The 18,720-nt window shown below is 50.2% G+C and overlaps 1 protein-coding gene across 7 annotated transcripts in view; it reads left to right on the top strand.

Annotated features, from left to right (window-relative positions):
* The window catches only part of SH3RF1 (SH3 domain containing ring finger 1), a 155,517-nt gene extending 137,748 nt beyond the window's left edge, over positions 1-17,769 (top strand). For 3 of the 7 annotated variants that reach the window (XM_027548921.1, XM_027548925.1, XM_027548920.1), the window contains exons 9-12: positions 605-864; positions 2,106-2,410; positions 6,994-7,286; positions 15,844-17,769. In XM_027548921.1, the coding sequence (XP_027404722.1) occupies positions 605-864; positions 2,106-2,410; positions 6,994-7,286; positions 15,844-16,012 (1,027 nt within the window). In that variant the 3' untranslated portion in view covers positions 16,013-17,769. The remainder of the gene's footprint in view (positions 1-604; positions 865-2,105; positions 2,411-6,993; positions 7,287-15,843) is intronic. The other 4 variants (XM_027548922.1, XM_027548923.1, XM_027548927.1 and 1 more) reach the window with 3 other exon arrangements.
* Positions 17,770-18,720: the final 951 nt, after the last annotated feature.

The following is an 18,720-nucleotide window of genomic DNA, read 5'->3' as shown; positions in this document are numbered from 1 at the left end:
GCCCGCGGCCCTGCTGTCAGGGAACTTGTACTGAGTCAGGAGTATTTCACTGGGAATTGACTAAAAAAACTCCACATCATGTTTTGTAATCAAGGGTCATAGAGGAAATACACCTGAAACAGGAGAGTCCCGAGGTCCTGGGCCTGAGGCCAGGCTGCTCGGGATGACAGGATTGAAACGCAGGTGAGGGGGAGGTAGGGTGGAGGGAGCCAGAGGGACATGACAAGAGTGTGCGCACACACGTGCGTGTACACGGGGCAGGTACAGAGAAGGCGTACGTGAGCCCAGCTGTGACAGCCTAGGCACTGCTCTGACAGGCCGGAGAGGAAGCGTGCAGGCCCTGGAGGCCCAGGGGAGAGTTACCTCCAGAGGGGAGCCGAGCCGAGGAGCTGTGTCACCAGCAGAGTGCTGTGTGATCTTTCTCCCCTCAGAAGAGGTTTCCAGAGCTTTCTCCGCCTCGGGGCCGCTGTTCCTTGAGTGTGTTGTTCTTACCTTTGGTCAGATAACTGCATTCTACAGGGTTACGTCTTAAAGCCCTGCGCCATTTTCTTTGGTGTTGGTCGTCCTCTCTCCCTCTTGCTGACGGACTGGGTTTCTGTCTCAGCAGGGCCGTGACCAGTGCTTCCCAAGGCAAAGTCCCCATGTTGACAACTGGCCCAGCAAGTCGCGGGGGGGTCCCGGCCAACCCTCCCTCTACAGGCGGGCCTGCCCAGAAGCCCCCGGGGAACGGCGTGGCTGGCGGTCCCGGGGTCCCCACAGCCGTGGTGTCGGCAGCTCACGTCCAGACGAGCCCCCAGGCTAAGGTCCTGCTGCACGTGTCCGGACAGATGACTGTCAACCAGGCCCGGAGCGCTGCAAGGACAGGTGGGCACTGGGCCGAGGCCCCGGGAGAGGGGCCTGAGCAGCCTCAGACCTGCACCAGAGGCTGCGAGGATGTGAAGACAGTCTGAGGATGGTGGAACTTTAGGACAGTCTGAGAGAGCAAGGTGGAACTTTAGGACAGTCTGAGAGAGGAAGGTGGAACTTTAGGACAGTCTGAGAGAGCAAGGTGGAACTTTAGGACAGTCTGAGAGCAAGGTGGAACTTTAAGACAGTCTGAGAGCAAGGTGGAACTTTAAGACAGTCTGAGAGCAAGGTGGAACTTTAGGACAGTCTGAGAGCAAGGTGGAACTTTAAGACAGTCTGAGAGCAAGGTGGAACTTTAAGACAGTCTGAGAGCAAGGTGGAACTTTAGGACAGTCTGAGAGCAAGGTGGAACTTTAGGACAGTCTGAGAGCAAGGTGGAACTTTAAGACAGTCTGAGAGCAAGGTGGAACTTTAGGACAGTCTGAGAGCAAGGTGGAACTTTAGGACAGTCTGGCAGAGGGAGGTGGGAGAAGACAATGAATAACAGGAAGCGGGCCCAGCACAGCCTCAGCACCATCACTTTACATTGGCTTCATTTGCCTTCGCCTGCTCAGGTTGTGAATCCAAGCCTGGTCACCAGACCACGGGTCTGAAAGAAATTATTACTAGGCGGGTCCTGAGAATGTCGATAGTACTTGAAAATGTGACTCCTGTGGTCGAGACCAGCGATCTGGGGTCCCACTGCTGTGGAGGCGCACCCCCGTGGACTGCCGTCTGCATGCTGGGATGAGCTTAGTCACCGCTCTGTTTCAGACACAGAGTAGCTTTCTTCTTCCCAAAGAGTTTAAAACCTCCCAGGGGTCTTGGTTAACAGTGATAGAGAAAACACGTTCAGTTCTATCCGAAAATCCAAAGGAGGAAGGTAGGTTCTGAGAAAAGGGAGAATAGGAAACAGCACTGGGGCCAGCCTGCTCTGCCCTGCCAGGTGCGTGGGGGGTGGTGCCTCGGCCAGAGCCCGGGGGGCCTCCTGCACCCCTGGGTGTTGTCACCCTGCAGTCGCTCGGCAGACATGGCAGCAGACACTGTGTCGTGGGACAAAGTGGGGCGCTGACCTGGGATCAGGGAGGGGATGATGTCCAGGGGCCCCTCGAGGGTCAGAGCATCTACACCAACATGGTTTCTCATCACCTTGACATGCGCAGGGCTCAGTGAGCAGCGAGGCTCCAGCTTACACTTTCCTCCTCTCTTCCCTTTTCCAGTCTCGGCGCACAGCCAGGAGCGTCCCACGGCGGCCGTGACACCCATCCAGGTTCAGAGCACCCCGGGGCAGTCCCACCACCCTCTGGTGTCACCGCAGCCCCCAGCCCCGCTGGGCCCCCCTGCCCATGCGGCTGCCAGCGGCCTGGGCCGGGTTGGAGGCCCCCTGGCCTGCGCCACAGCCCCAGCGAGCATCCCTGCTGCTTCCCTGGAGCCCGAGCCCAGCAGCCGCCCTGCGACCCTGCTCCCGGGGACACCCACCTCTCCTGACAGTGGCTCGGCAGCCAGGCCAGACAAGGACGGCAAGGTGAGCCCAGGCGACGGCTGACCCGCTCGCGGTATGGGGAGGTGGGGTTCCATTCAGCTCTGGGGCTTATTCCCTAGCTGCTCACTCCCCTACCCCCTCACTGCCCTGAACTCCTCCCAGTGAGTGAGCTTTGCTTCTGGTTAACTGTTCTGCAGAAACGCACTTAGGATATGAAGGAGTTGAAACTGTTGATCCGAAATGTTGCTTGTGGATTCATTGTTCCTGCACTGTATTTGATTATAATCTGTGTGGATGTGGATAGTTTTTCTCTTGACTTTAGATATAGGGGGAAATTAATTTCTAATTTGATCTTTTTTATTAAAAAAGATCCTTTGGGCCTGAATTTCAAAGAAATTGTAAGTGGGAAGCTGTGTTTGAAAGACTGACCTGTGGTTGGGTTGTAGACAGAGGCATGTGTGGTGGTTAAACATGCACAGAGAGAGCAGCATGCAGCAGGCTCTGGTAGTCATGCTGCGGGCGTGGCTTCCACTCTGCTCATGCATGCCCCCCAGACCGCTCGCCAGCTCTGGGAAGCTGTGGGATCACACCTGCTTCCACGGTCATGTACATCGCTCTGTTTAAATGACCAGGGAGCCTGTGAACAGGGCTTTATAAGGAAATAAACTTAACAGCCTACTAAAAAGTTAATATTTAATTGTTGAGTTAACAGGAGTGCTTTTGCAAAAGATCGGTATCAGTTCAATGTTTATGATTAACTACATTAAACTTGTACTCAGTCTCATGTGGTCAACCCTGCCAGGATCTTCAGAAAGTAAACTTACTTTACAGCTTAGATCTGAAGGTTCCAGGACAAGGCATCAGGGGCCATTGTCTCAGAGAATCGGGCTCTGGAGCCCAGGCTTCCAAAGGAAGGATTCATAGAATCTGCAGGATGCCTGTGCTAGGGAGAATAACGGCCCCCAAGGAGGTCCATGTCCTGATCCCTGAAATTTGATAATACATTTCCTTACGTTGCAGAAGGGGTCTTACAGATGTGATTCAATTAAAGGTTTAAAGACGAGTGGATTAGCTGAGTGAGCCCAATATAATAAGCAAAGGGATCTCCTTATAAGGGAGGAAGGAAGATCAGGGCTGGAGGGAGATGACACCAGAAGCAGAGAGCAGTGACCTGTTTGCTCCGCTCATTCCCCCTCCTGACAAGTGGCCACTGGCCTCTGCTAGGATGCCCTGTGGCCCTGTGTCCTGTTGTGGAGCATCAACACTGTCTTCAGGCAGCTCGAACTCCTGGAAAGTTCCGTCAGCACACACCTGTCCCCCTGTGACTTCAAGCCCTCGCACTGTGCTTTGAGGGACTGCATAGAAAACGATGGTCTCCTTTCTATATGATCCCTGCAAAGAGTTCAGGGTTATCGTCTTTTCTTAAAGGCTTCACTCTTGAGGGTTTTTCCCCCCATATTCTTCATATCACAGATTTCTAATTTCCCTTTCTAAATCTGCCACCTCATTTAATGTTCCCAATTCATTAAAGAGATTGTCCCAATGGCTATAAACTCAGTGACCCATGATTAGTGCAAGGAGCGTCACTTCACCCCCATCACTCCATCCTCTTGCCAGGACACTCGGAGAGAGCTTGGCGGATGCCTGGCTGAGATCCAGCTGTCTCTCATTCTCCCATCCAAACAGTTCCCCAGTCGCCTCACCATTTCTGCTGTAACCTGTTAGCCCGCATCTCATGGAGGAGACTTCCTTGGTCTCACTTCCTTTTCTGAGTCAGCCTTTCATCAGATACCCTGTTTTAGGATTTCCCAGGTGGTCTGCAAGTGCTGTTGTGGTCGTCTATGAAAATGAGGACCACACATGTCTTTCTTTGGCATGTTGAGTTGACCTTGGTCCCAGATTCACCTCGATGTGTCAGAGATGGGTTGTGTTCCAGCTGTTAATTTCCTCAGTCCACTGGGGTGGATCAGCCTGTCGGGAGGAGTGGTTTCACCTCTGAATCCCAGTTCCTCCCCTGTTTCCCTCCTACCAAGGTTTGTTCTTGCTGTCTAGTCTGAAAGGGACTCTTCATGCATCTGAGGACCACCATCCACCCCAGGCACCAGATCCATGTCTTTCTTGTTCCCAACAAAACTTTAAAGCAGCACACACCCCACCCCTACTTTTTTCGGTCATTCGCATTTTTGTGAGTTTAAGTTCATTCTGGCCTTCAGCATCTTGACTTGCCACAGCCATGGTGTGTTCTTCTTGGGGCCCTTCTCCTGATCCTTTTGTGGAGGCCTTTCTGCCACTTCCTGGGACATCATCATCACTTCCTGGGGCATCACGTAAGTGCCTTCATCATTGGGTCCTTCTGCCCCTTCACCTGCTGGGGTGATTTACAGTGTGTGCTTGGAGCCGAAGCTTCAGGATTTCCTTCTGAATTTCAGGCCATGCATATATTTTCTTGTAACTTTTAAAAATCAATTCTCACTAATTACTAGAGAAATACAAATAAAAATTACAGTGAGGTATTAATATCACCTCACATTGGTCAGAATGGCCATTATCAAAAAGTCTACAAATGAGAAGGCTGGAGTGGGTGTGAAGAAAAGGGAACCCTTGTACACTGTTATGAGAATGTAAATATGATGACTAGTGCAGAGAACAGTGTGGAGGATCCTTAAAAATTGAAAAATAGAGTAACCATGTGACCCAGCAATCCCATTGCGGGGCATATACCCAGAGGAAACCATAACTCAGAAAGATACGTGCACCCCATTGTTCACAGCAGCACTGTTTACAGCAGCCAAGACGTGGAAACGGCCTGAGTATCTGTCAGCATAGGAGTGGGTCAAGGAGGTGTGGTACATGCACACACTGGACTATCACGCAGTCATAAGGAAGAACAAAATAATGCCGTTTGCAGCAACACCGACAGACCTAGAGATCGTCACACTGAGTGAAGTGCGGCGGACACAGACAAATACCATATAATGTTGCTTACGTGTGGAATATAAAAAGAAAAAGGGCACAAACGAGCTTATTTACAACACAGAGTAGGGTTGCAGACGTAGAAAACAAACATGGTTAGCAGGAGGTAAGAGAGGGAGAGACAGATTGGGATCGATATGTGCACACCACCGTATAAATAGATGACTAATAAGGACCTAATGTATAGCTCAGGGACCTCTGCTCAGCGTTCTGTAATGATGTTCCCTATGGGAAGAGCCCCTGCCCTGCAGGTTAGCAGTGCTGTGGGCCACGTTAGGTAAATGGGGCCCGTGGTGCAGACCACCTGGGATGATCGTCTGATAAATGGTTACCTTTGTTTCCTTCTGCCAGACTGTCTCTAACTGAACTCTGTTATTATGGATCCTCCCCTACCCCACCCCCCGCCACCGTGCCCAAGGGATATTTGACTGAGTTTGAACTAAGTCAGTATTCAGGAAGAATTCCTCGGTGTTCTCTCTCCTTGAGGGCTGCTTATAATTCTCCTTCCCTGTTAGTGGATCTTAATAGTCCCAGTTTGCCTAGAGAGCATTCTAAAGGGTTATTTCTCTCAACTATTGTATTTTCGGACCATGTTTTCAGTCAGAGGACTTGATGGCACAGTTGACACATTAGTAAAGCAACTTAAAATGATGGTTGTTATTACTTTGGGCATCAGAAGAATATTGACACCTGGGGTCTGGGCACAGAGAAGAGCCAGCCCTAGATCTGGTTTCCTAGCAGAGCAAGGCCAAAAGGAAAAGACCACAGGGGACCAAGACCCATGAGGTGGCTTCTATGGCTTGAGGTTGATGGGAGTAATTCTCATTTATACGCTTGCTTGCAAAAAGACACATAAAATGTTTTTATTATACTGATGGGCTTTTTTCAAATTTTGTACTTGTTTTTGGTAAAGAATCCGCCTGAAATATAGGAGACGTAGATTTGATCCCTGGGTGGGGAATATCCCCTGGAGAAGGAAATGGCAACCCACTCCAGTATTCTTGCTTGGAGCATCCCATGAACAGAGGAGCCTGGCTATAGTCCATGGGGTCGTAAAGAGTTGGACACGACTGTTTTTGAATTAAAGAAGTATTTGCACAACAGATACGGTTTGACTTCTGTTATTATCAGTTTGTTAAATTTCATCAACGTAGTGATGAGTGAATATGACTTAGCCCTTCACCCTGGTCAAGACATCATCTCCTATGAGGGATAAGCCTCAGGTCTATGGCTGTGGAGTAAGATACTAAAATGCAAGTGGGTTTATGTTAGTTGAGTATAGCACACAAGAATTGAAGATTTCAGGAAATTAAAGCTATCGTCTGAAATTTCCATTTTGTCCTAAAGTGTCTACTTTGCCTTCGCCAAGCCTGGGAAGTGAATTGGTGGGATTTTGGTTTTCCATCCTTTTTATCTGCTCATCCCACCTCCATGGAGGTTGGTGATGAGCACTTGAGTGTCCAGAACCAGGGAAGATGTGCAGGTGGGTGGACGTTGCGCAGAGAGGTAAAGGGCATTGAGCACACAGCCCCAGGAGCCGGACCAGGAGTCCCAGACACCCTCAGGGGTCCCTTGGAAAGCTCAAATCTGAACTTGAAACTCTACCAACAGAACCATGTCTCCAACCCATGCACTTTTTTTTTTTTTCTTAGAAAGAGAAAAAGGGGCTGTTGAAGCTGCTGTCCGGGGCCTCCACCAAGCGCAAGCCGCGGGGATCACCGCCGGCCTCACCCACGCTGGATGCCGAGCTGGGGGCCGAGCTGTCCTGCGGGCCCCCAGGTCCCCCCTGCGCCTGCCCTGGGCCCTGCGATGGGGACACCATGGCCCCCGGCCCCCAGCGCAGGGCCTCCTCCCTGGACTCGGCCCCAGTGGCGCCACCCCCCCGGCAACCCTGCTCGTCCCTGGGCCCCGCGGCCAGTGAGGTGCGGCCCGCCGTGTGCGAGAGGTGGGTTCTCGTCATGGGCGCTGGGAGCCGGCAGGTCTGCGGCACCCACGGCGTCTCCGGCTCCTTCCTGGGGTCTGTGGTGACAGCCGGCGCTGGCTCCTGTCCCCCTCGGGTGACACGCTCCATCTCTGCGGTCCCCTCTACATCCTCACCCCTTTCCATCATGTCTCCAGAGCTCTCCTCTATGGGGCAGTGGTCACGGCAGCCCTGGCCCTGCCTTCTCTTGGCTCCTCGTTCACGGCCAGCCAGCCACCCTCGTTTCATCTTCGGCCCTTTTTATCAAAGGTTTATGAACACCACTGCCTGCTAGTTGGAGGGCTCCTGGAGTGTTCCATCCCCCAGAGTTCTCTTCAGCTTCTTCCTGAGCCAGAATGTAGCAGAGTTCTTCTGGCCCGACCCCTGCTGACCCGCTGACGGGGCTTACCCTCAGAACAGTGAGCCCTGTTCGGTGACTGTGGCCTCGAGTCACCTTTACAGATGGGAGCTGTCCTGTCTGTGTCGCTGCTGGGGCTCTCGGAGCGTGTTAGGAAAGAAAATCTATTTAATAAAACAGAAACCTGCTAGGAAAAAAATAAAGCCGATCCGAGAGCAAAAAACAAAAACCGAAACCCTGCTCGGATCATATGAATTAAAAGTGCGGCATGGTCTGTTGCCTGAGAAGATGGCATGAAGCACTCTGAAACTAGAGAACTGTTTTCCCATAACGTTAGCATAAGTATGTAAGCATTTGCTGGAGGAGGTGCCATCTGTCTCTGCAGGCTCGAGTCCCCCTGTCCCTGAGTCTCACACAGAGCATGTTTCTCATCTGTGGTGGTGTCGCCTTTGGGGCAGTATTTTCAGTTAATGATTCAAGATCTTACTGTAAAGTGTTACACTTTACAATGACTTAAATCCACCTGAACTCTGTATTTCAGATGAAATACCCACTAAACCTGAGGCCTGCACTCAGACAGTTTGAGGGGCTTACTTTATTACCCAGAAGTAACTCGGGAAAGAATTAAACAATCCATGTGCCTTAAATACAAAGTACACTGTTCGCTGTGGACTTTTATGGGGGCATGAGATAGTTCTGTGTAGTTCTGACCCTTCTAAAACCAGTTTTGAAATGAGACATTACCCTGAAGTGTTTCTGCCTCACCTGTGAAACCATTCTGTCTTTCCCCTCATCCACTGGGCTCTCAGTAAAGCTTTGAGGTTTTGCCCCAAGTTCACATCCCCCTTCATTCCAGGAGTCTTGCTTTTTCCTGTGATGTCTCTTGGCTCTCCAGGGAGGGCACCTCTGCTCCTGGACCCAGTCCAGTGACTCGTTTACTCTCTCTGGGCCACAGAGGCGGTTCCTCGCCCCCCAATGCTGAGTGCAAGTCCCTCTGCGAGCTGAGCCTGCCCGCTGCCCTCTCATTGGTGGTGTCTCTGTGTCTGCCTGGGGGCTGCTTCACTGTACCAGACCCCCCCCACTCCCCGCCAGACTCTGGCCAGCACTGACACCTCTCCACGCCCCCCACCCCCAGCACTGGCTCTTTCCAGAGGCCCGGTGTGCCAGTCTCCAAGCTTCTGCACCCCAGCCTTGCTCACAGAGGGGCGCCTTGCTCACAGCAGGTCGCCTTGCTTACAGAAGGCTCCCACAGTCCAGAGCATCTCAACAGGAGGGGCCGTGGGTGGCTGCCCCTCCAGACAAGGCGCAGGCGGGTTTACTGCTGATCATGTGGGCAGGGCACGCTGGGATCCTCTGCCTGGTATTTTATGGAAGCATTTCCATTTTTACAAGTGGGAAAGTGGTCTTTGGAGAGAATTTCTGCCCCGCATTTATATTTTTATAATCCACGTGCTCAGTGGAATATTGAATATAATAGCCAGCCTTACCAGCTTCTCATGGCCTTTTTGCCATCCTACAGCCATGGTGATGGTATGTGTCTAACTCAGCTTCTTAGGTCTGCCTGACTATAGACACAATAGGAAAAATGTGTGGAAGCAAGTAGCATAGGAAAACAGTCTATTATCCTGTTATCCACTGGGAAGGAAATTTTTTGGTTACTCAGAAACTTCCAAGGGTGTATTTTAGGGATTACCTCTTTTGGAATTTAAAAAATTTCAACCTAGGAAAAAGTACTTCATGCTAAAAATGCAGGGAAGGTTAGCTTTCACATCAGTCTAATTTAGGAAGCATTTCAGGATCTTAGCATCCTCAATTCACCAGAGTCTAAATGTCACGACTCCTGCCCCCACAAAATGCGAGAGCATGGGGCTCTTCTGGTAGAATTTTTCCTTCTAGAGTTCCAGAGAAATATTTTTAATGTGTAATATCAGTCTAGTATGAGATAGGATTCATCTACAGATGAGAGTGACAACAGGAATAAAATTTCCTCTTGAAGTGGGACCCTGCCCCGTAAATCTCAAGTGGGAGAAGGGGAAGCTCTGCTTACGTCTCACACTATGAGGAGGAAGGGAGGCGCCTGGAGGTGTGCTGGCAGATCTGGTGCCAGCTGAGCCTGTTCTCCGAGGAGCAAAAGGAATCTTTTGTGTTTGTGAGAGAGACTGAGGAAAACAAGCACGAAATGCTGTATTCTGGGGGCGGAATAGAATTGATGACAGCGGAGATAATAAAGCAGATATTGAAGGCTCTATTTTGGAAGGACTGAGGAAAAATAATTAGGAAATTGCAAAGAGAAAGTAGAAATAAAATATTTCAGAAGGGATGGCAAATAAAGTACATGTGACAGTTTTTTTTTTTTTTCCTACGAAAAGAAATTACAGATAAAGTAGACACAGTAAGTCATCTTCGTATATTTTTAAGTTTAGGATTTAAACTGATAACCACGTACCGATAAGCCCATCTGCTAAATTGGAAAAGGACCTCTGCTCCTTGATCAGGGACAATACCAGAAAACATACAAATTGGACAGAGACAGATTTATAGAAAGGCAGCTGGGCTTAAACAGAATGATTAATTTGAGGCTGTGACAGTGAACCCCCTGGAGGAAGCAATGAGTGTAAGTCACTCAGACTTCAAGCAAACTACGAAGCAGGCAAGTCTGGTTTTGCTAGTGACGTGCCGTAGTAGAGGTCAGCCACCCAGACGGGGCAACGGGCACCCTGCCTCCCAGAGCCTGGGGACTCGATCTGGGCAAGATCCGGAGAGATCAGAAACAAAAAAGCGTGAACTGCAGAAAACATGAGAAAGACCAAAAAATTAAGGAAGTGGGAAATTTGTGCTAATGAAAGACTGCGGGTGCCCATCTAAGCAGAGACTGGAATGCCTGAGCCTGGAGCAGAAAGACTGCCCTGGGGGTGTCTGTGGAGCTGCTTCATACAGCAGGCTTCCCTGTCTTGCATTCCACCTGGGTCAGCATCCCCCAGATCTCAGGGTCACACGAGAGGCGGAGGCCCTCTCAGGGCCGGGCCTGGGAGCCGCCCTCCGTGCCCTTTGTCACCCCCAGGCTTTGTCCGAAAGGAGCAGGAGGCACGTAGCTTTTGATGGTTTTCCTTCCTTCCTCGCTCCTTCCCCGTCTGTCTTCTTTGCTTTCTTCTTTCTTTCAGCTTTCCATTAATTTTTATTTTTATTTTTTTTAGTATTTATGCTTTCATTTTATTGTTTTTAAGAATTAAACTGCCACCTCAGTAGTCTTTTAAGAGCAATATAATGAAACATACATACATTTAATTTAGACTTACGTCCATCATAGCTTCAAAGGCTTCCCTGAAATAAGGCTGGGATTCACATCTTTTTCCTTAAGGAAAGAAACACTAACAGTAATTTTGTTATCCTTCTACCCACCCACCCTCATTCAAACAATAACTAGATGAATTCAAGTCTAACACCATTTAAAAAAAAAACTGTCTGCTACAACACATTCATCTGAACTGCCTCCCTGCATAACACATATTTCTTAAACCTAACCAAATATTTTAAGCCTATGAGACTTAACATGTGGAATTTTACCGTGATAACATTTTTTTGTTCAATACATTCTAGTGAATTTCAACTAAGTCAGGTGAGCTCTTCATAAATAGCTGAGAAGCTTTAAAGTGAGTTTTGTTAATTTTTCCATTAATTTTTAAAAATATGTATTTGTCTGGCTGCACCGGGTCTTTGTTGCAGCATAAGAATTTCTAGTTGTGACCTGTGGGATCCACTTCCCTAACCGGGGGTTAAACCCTGACCAGGCTCCTGCACTGGGAGTGGGGAGTCTTAGCCACCGGACCACCAGGGAAGTCCCTTCATTTATTTTTAAATTAATTTATCTTTTTTTTAATTGTGGTAAAATGTCCATAAAATGTGCCATTTTTTTTTTTCAGGGATACAGTTCAGTAGTATTAAGTACATTCACATTGTTGTATAACCATCACTGCCATCCATTTCTAGAGCTTTTTCGTCACCCTGTTAAACACTCACTTTCCATTCCTGCCTTCCCCAATTCCTGACAAACCCACTTCTCGTTTCTGTCTCTCTGGGTCTGACTAGTCTCCACATCTCATAGGTGGAATTGTGTGTGACTGATTTCACTCAGCATAATATTTTGAAGGTTCATCCATGTTGTAACTTTTGTCAGAATTTTATTCCTTTTTGAGGAACGTTGTACATTTGGAAAAATCACTTTGCTATACAATTAAACCTTTCCTTTTGTCGCTGGACATTCTTATGAAGGATTCTTATGTGTACTGTGCTAAGGACCATGCACAGGGCTTCTGGAATCTGGTCAGGGATGAAGTTTCCTTCAGTCACAGGGCAGATGGAGCAAGGCTTTGAGAGCCTGTTGGGCATGGGTGGGCTCTGGGCTTGTCCGAGGGCGCCCCCAGGGGACTGTGTGAGCCAAGGCCTGGGGTTTGGGGCAGAGGCCGTACCTGGGGGCTGTGTCCCGGTGCACAGGTGTGTGTGCACATTCATGGGGATGACCATTAGCTGTGGCTGCAGAGAGATTGAGGCCATTGAGCGCTTCACATGCCAGACTGGGGAGTAACCTTGCTCCAAGGAGTTGGGAAGCTGTAAGGAATATTGAGCAAGAAATAGCTGCAAATAGAGCTGGCAATTAAGAAAGTTAGTATTTTGATCATATGCAGAATGCAGTGGGGACAGGAGGAGATTGGAGGCTGGGAGGACAGGCAGGTTATTTGCTCAGGTGGGACAGGTCAGAGCGGCGAGGCTGGGGTGCAGATGTGGAAGGTGGACCCCAGGTCCATGGCAGTTGTGGGAGAGAATTATGGCCCCTGAGGCGTGGGACGCCCCAGAATCCCTGCTCAGAACACCCAAGGGGTCGTGGCTGGAGCAACGGGTTTTGGGCTCTGTGGCTGCACTCACGTTGCCTGGGGTCAGTGAATATGGACTTTACAAAGCTTCTCCATGCCTGAGATGGTGGCCCGCTGTGCCCAGCATTGGTCTTGAGCGTCCCTGTTGGGAATCTGTGTGCACACCGCTCTTCGAGCCAGGGCTAGGATCTGAGCAGAGTCTCTGCCGTAGCCAGTGGTCTTCCTATGGTCCAAGGTCATGGTTCTCGCTCCTCTCAGCCCAGGACACTCGTCACTCAGCCATGAAAACCTGCTCCCCTGGGGACTTGGCAGGAAGATTGTGGTCTTAGCTTGGCAGCAGTTCAAGTTCAGAAAATGTTTGACGGAGTTGGTTTAGTGCATTTCTAAAATGCAAATGTTAATCTAGTCACTTTTTTCAATAACAGCTTTTGTTCCATTTCACCTTTAAGGCAGCTCGCGGAGGACCAGGGTCGATACGTTTAATCAGAGATTGGCTCTGAATATGATGAGTTACTTGTGTGCTTCTTCCTATAATTATGGAGCTTTGCTCAAATGTTAACCTGCCCCAGATGGCAGCATGGCTTTTCACAGGCTCTTCAACCTGTTGGCATCAGAGCTGAGACACCTTCTCATCTGGATCCCTTGCCTGAGACGCACGGTCATGGTGGGAACTGGCGCTCAGGGTGTGAACTCTGTGACAGACGAGTGTTGAGTGCATCATACCCCTGTTGTCCCCACATCCTCTGGTAACACCTGTGTGGTCACAGCCATCCTAGTGCAAAGATGAGGAAATTAAGGCTCAAGCAAAAGCTGCTCTGAGCATAAGCCCCAGGCCCACTTCTCATGAGAGGCCAGGCCTCCCCCTACAACCTGCAGGCTTGCTCAGACGCAGCCTGTCCTGTTGCTGGCTTCCCAGGACCTCTCTTACGAACAGCCAGGCAGCCTCCGTGCTGCGCTTCTGCTCAACACCCCGGACGGCAACTTGGTTCCCGAGCCCAGAGTCACCCAGGAATGGTCCAGGCAGCCGCTGGGCCTTTGCAGAGATGCCTTTATTAATCGAGTCATAGCCTGAGGCTCTTGCTCACGTCCTCGCGTAAATGGACTCTGGTCATTATGGGTTGGAGGCTGGTAAAACCAGTGATCTTCCAGAAGGACTGCGCTGATGGGTTTCATGAGGTTGGGGCAGTTGTGTAGACTCAGTTCCAACGACCATTTTTTCAGCCATGACATTCTCTATGTGCTGTTAAGAGTGAGTCCTAGGAGGCTAGAGGTTCGTTTTCTGACTTTAAGAGCCAAATGAGAGTAGAAACTCAGCCGCTTTTATAGCTCTGTTGTTGTTGTTTAGTTGCTAAGTTGTGTCCAACTCTTGGCAACCCTGTAGCCTGTACCCACCAGGCTCTTCTGTCCCTGGGATTTCCCAGGCAAGAATAGTGGAGGGGGTCACCGTTTAGGCTCTAAGTTCATTTTCTGACTTTGAGAACCAAATGAGCGTAGAAACTCAACCACTTGAATAGCTTCATACTCACTGATTAGCATCAGCCAGCAAGAGAGGTGTGTCCACATTTATAAGTGTAACACATTACTCCAGAACTCAGAGGCTTAACTTAACCGTGAGCATGTATTGTTTCGCAGTTCTGGAAGTTAGGACTTTGCGGGTGGCATACACGACTGGTCCTGGATTAGGGCATTTTTTGAGGTTAGTGTCCAGACATCCACCTGAGCTACAGTCTCGTGAAGGCTTGAGTAGGGAGAGAAGACCCCTTCCAGCGACTTTTGGAAAGAGACCTCTCTTACCTGGCCTGCACATCTGTGCGCGGGGGGATGACTCAGCTGGCAGCAAGGGTGGTTTCCAGGAGGCTGCAGAGTGGGGACCCCCGCACACCCGTTAGGACCGTGCCTCAGCACCCCAGATCATCATTTGTGCAGGCTTCTGTTGGTCACACAGGTGGGCAGAGACCACACAGAGTGAGACACAGCTCACCTCCCCAGGGCTTCCGTGGCTCTTGAGCATAATTTTGCAGAAGGAAACAAGCCTGGAAGCAGGGGGTGCTATGCTAAGTCATTTCAGTCATGTCCGACTCTGTGCAACCCCATAGACGGCAGCCCACCAGGCTTCCCCATCCCTGGGGTTCTCCAGGCAAGAACACTGGAGTGGGTTGCCATTTCTTTCTCCAATGCATGAAAGTGAAAAGTGAAAGGGAAGTCGCTCAGTCGTGTCTGACCCTCAGCGACCCCATGGACTGCAGCCTTCCAGGCTCCTCCATCCATGGGATTTTCCAGGCAAGAGTACTGGAGTGGGGTGCCAGGGAGTAGCTGGCCTTAAACCAGCCAGGCTTCAGGAATCTTGAAATGATAATTACCCCTTCTCCCAGTGATCCCTGAGTTGAGAACGCTCGGAGAAGCAGACCATAGGTCAGACCCGTGGCAATCAGATTGAGCAGGTGGCCCCAGTCCCCTCCTTGTGTGAACCTTGGGACAAGCTGCCCCAGAAAGAGCTGGGAAGGAAGAGCTTCCCTGGAGTCCATCCTCATCCAGCTCAGTCCTTGGTCACTTGTGGACTTTTATGCACGTCCAAGCGCTGTTCACAGCAGGTCTCTACTCAACAGGGGACGGTGGCGGTTTGGGTCATTTTACCAACATTGTAGGCAGATTTGTGCTCTGTCCTGCTCTGTCAACATCTGAGGTATGCATGCTGGCTTTGCCTGACTCTGAGCAGCTGTAACTGAGCCCCCACCTTCCCTCTCCCTCCCCGACTTCTACTGTCATCATTCTATCATCTGCCTCTACCTCCCTGCTCCCCTTCCCTCCCTCATCCATCATCCTCCCCTTCTGTCCTCCTGCCCCTCATCATCGGTCTGTTCCCCTGTCTATCTGTTCCCCCGTCTATCATCTATTCCCCCGTCTATAATCTATTCCCCCATCTATCTTTGATTTATTCTCTCTCCCTGTATCATCTGTCTATTCTCTGTCACCCATCTACTATCTATCTGTTCCCCTGTCTATCATCTATTCCCCCATCTATCTTTGATTTGTTCTCTCTCCCTGTATCATCTGTCTATCTATTCTCTGTCACCCATCTACCATCTATCTGTTCCCCCGTCTGTCTATCACTTACTCTCTCTCCCCGCATGTACCATCTCTCCCTCTGTGCTCTGGAGCCTGACTGTCTGTCATCTGTCTGTTCTTTGTGCCATCTCTCTGTCATCCACCGCCTCTCAGTCACCCACCGCCTCTCTGTCACCCACCGTCTCTCTGTCACCCACCGCCTCTGTCACCCACCGCCTCTCAGTCACCCATCTCTGTTTCCCCACCGCAGGCACCGGGTGGTGGTCTCCTACCCGCCGCAGAGCGAGGCAGAGCTGGAGCTCAAGGAGGGCGACATCGTGTTCGTGCACAAGAAGCGGGAGGACGGCTGGTTCAAGGGCACGCTGCAGCGGAACGGGAAGACGGGGCTTTTCCCCGGGAGCTTCGTGGAGAACATCTGAGGGGCCGCCGGGCCGGACCGCATCTGTCTCCACGGCCCTCTGATGGCCCGCGGGCACTTGGCCCCTTGCCTTGGTCACCTGCCACCTGCCTTGAGCTGTCTGATTCACTCCACAGAGGAACCTAGCTGAGATGGACAACTGTTTACAAGGCTTAACTAATTTATTTGCTTTTTTAAACTTGAATTTTTCCTGTAATAGATGAATTCTTTGGATTATGATTTTGAGAAGTTATTAATTTATGAAACAGTAGCCGATGAGAGGCTGTGTGACCCCCTGTTGGGAGCAACAGACCCCCTCGGTGTAGAAGATGGCCCCCGGGCTGCCCTGGTGGCTCAGAGGGTTAAGAAGACGGCCCCGCCTTCCCGGGCTCACTCCCTTCTTTGGGTCCGGGATGCCGGCTGTCACGCCTGGCCGTCTCTCTGGGAAGTCAGGGCCCATGAGTGAACCCAGGGCGCTGAGGGGGGCCCGGGTGGCGAGGTGGGCACCTGTCTTTCTGGTTGGGTCTGGAGTCACCCCAGAACCCAGTCCTCACTTTAATAGTGAGGGTCTCCGATTTCCTAGGAGAAGGGGGAATAAAGCACAACCCTTGGAGAGCATGTGTTCAGAGCTCGGCTCAGTGGCCGGACGTTGAAGAATCGCAGGTGCGCCCTGTCTGCAGACGGCCCTGAATGACCCCATGTTGTCACCACAGGCGGCCTCCGCGTGAGGGCCACAGGCGTTCGTGGGGCTCTTCCCATGCCCCCCACCCCCGGGTGGGGCTGCACCCCACACAGCAGCCACAGGGGATGCCGCGGCCGTGCGGCTGGGCTGGGCAGCCCCTTGTCTGCCCAGGTCACCCCCTTGTCTGCCCAGGTCACCCCGAGCGCCGCTGTCCCCGGGCGGCTGAGGCCTGGGCTGTGCCCCTTGCAGGCTGCTGGGCATGGGTGGGCTGAGCCCACGGCCCCCGCCGCCCCTCTGTGACAGCCATGCCGCCCCCACCCCAGCCAGCCACACAGCCTGGCTCGGGGCCCCCTCACAGCAGAGCCAGGGAGGGGGCCTGGCAGCGGCAGAAACAGCGACCACAGTTTTCTCATGAGAAAGCAAAAACAAAACCCTTCTCATTTTTTACCTTTAAGAATTGCAACTAGGGAGTCAAAACATGGACTGAGAGTCTTCTTGCAAGCAGTTTTATGGTCTTAAAGAGATATATTATGTGGTTGAAATGAAATCATTCCTAAATTAACCATTTTTTATAAGACACTGTACATTATGTTCCTGTGTATTGAATTTTTTAAAAAAATACTTTACTGGGATATTCATGTAATATATAAAGTTTTGGTGAAATGAACTTCAGCTAGGAAAAAAAGCTGCCATCAGCTTTCATTTGTGTAAGTTGACACCAATGTGTCATAATATTCTTTATTTTGGGAAATTAGTGTATTTTATAAAAATTTTAAGAAGTAAAAAGACTACTACCGGATAAGATCACTTTTTTACCTGTCTTTTCTCCATATTTTAAGCTATGTGATTGAAGTACCTCTGTTAATAGATTCCTGGTATGAAGTTGGTTAAAATTTCATCTGTTAATAGATCACTTAGATAATATAATGTATGGGTTTTCTGTTGGTTTTCGGGCACAGTAGATGGAGACTTTGTAACAAGGGCTTGTTACTTGGCGATAGGGTAATGATAAAATTGCAGTTTATCATTCCTTTTCATGTTAATAATTTGAAGACTGGAGAAAAGGTTCAAGATTAAAATTTGATGTTCAGACTTTATGACTCCTTTACTTTTTTCTTTTCTTTTTTAAACATGGGACACATTTGACATCATTTCTACTTCATAAGGGAGAAGGCAATGGCACCCCACTCCAGTACTGTTGCCCGGAAAATATCATGGATGGAGGAGCCTGGTAGGCTGCAGTCCATGGGGTCGCTAAGAGTCAGACACGACTGAGTGACTTCACTTTCACTTTCCACTTTCATGGCATCTACAACAATCAGCTTGCTGGCTGTGATATATTTTAGCCCTCCAGTCAGCAAACCATGTTTATTAAGGTTTCCCCAAAGGTTATAAAGAGTGTGTAGCATCTCACCGGGGAGTGGGTGACGCGCCTGCTGCCCTTTCCCTGCTCATGGTGGCTACATCGTCTGATGACTCCGCAAGTCTTTTCTTAGCTACAGGAGGACCAGACCTAAACCACCTGGGCCACAGCCTGTAGGTCTCAGCAAGGCTTGGGAACATCATCTGCAGACTCACTGTGACTTTAATCTCCCCTGGAAACCACAAAGTCCTAAGTTTAAAAAGACTGTGTCTACCAGGTTAAAAATATATGCATTTTCCTAATTTAATTTTTGTTGTTGCTGTTAAGTTGCTAAGTCATGTCCAATTCTTTGTGACCCCGTGGACTGTAGCCCCCCAGGCTCCTCTGTCCATGGGGTTCTCCAGGCAAGAATACTGGAGTGGGCTTCCATTTCCTTCTCCAGGGGATATTCCCGACCCAGGGATCAAACCCGTGTATCTGACATCTCCTGCATTGGCAAATGGGCTCTTTACCACTAACTAGTGCCACTTTAGTTTTGCCGAGAGTGACCTCTGTAACCAGGTGGGCAAGACAGTGATGGCTTCGTTTCCTCCTGTTTCCGCCCCGTCTCCTGCCTGGGTGACAGTGAGGAGGAGGAAACTGCGGCCCTGTATTGAAAAGTGCTATTTTAACACGTGCATTGTTT

Source organism: Bos indicus x Bos taurus, chromosome 8 (genome assembly GCF_003369695.1).
Source record: "Bos indicus x Bos taurus breed Angus x Brahman F1 hybrid chromosome 8, Bos_hybrid_MaternalHap_v2.0, whole genome shotgun sequence".
Classification (NCBI taxonomy): Eukaryota; Metazoa; Chordata; class Mammalia; order Artiodactyla; family Bovidae; genus Bos; species Bos indicus x Bos taurus.
This window is presented reverse-complemented; position numbering and strand designations above follow the sequence as displayed.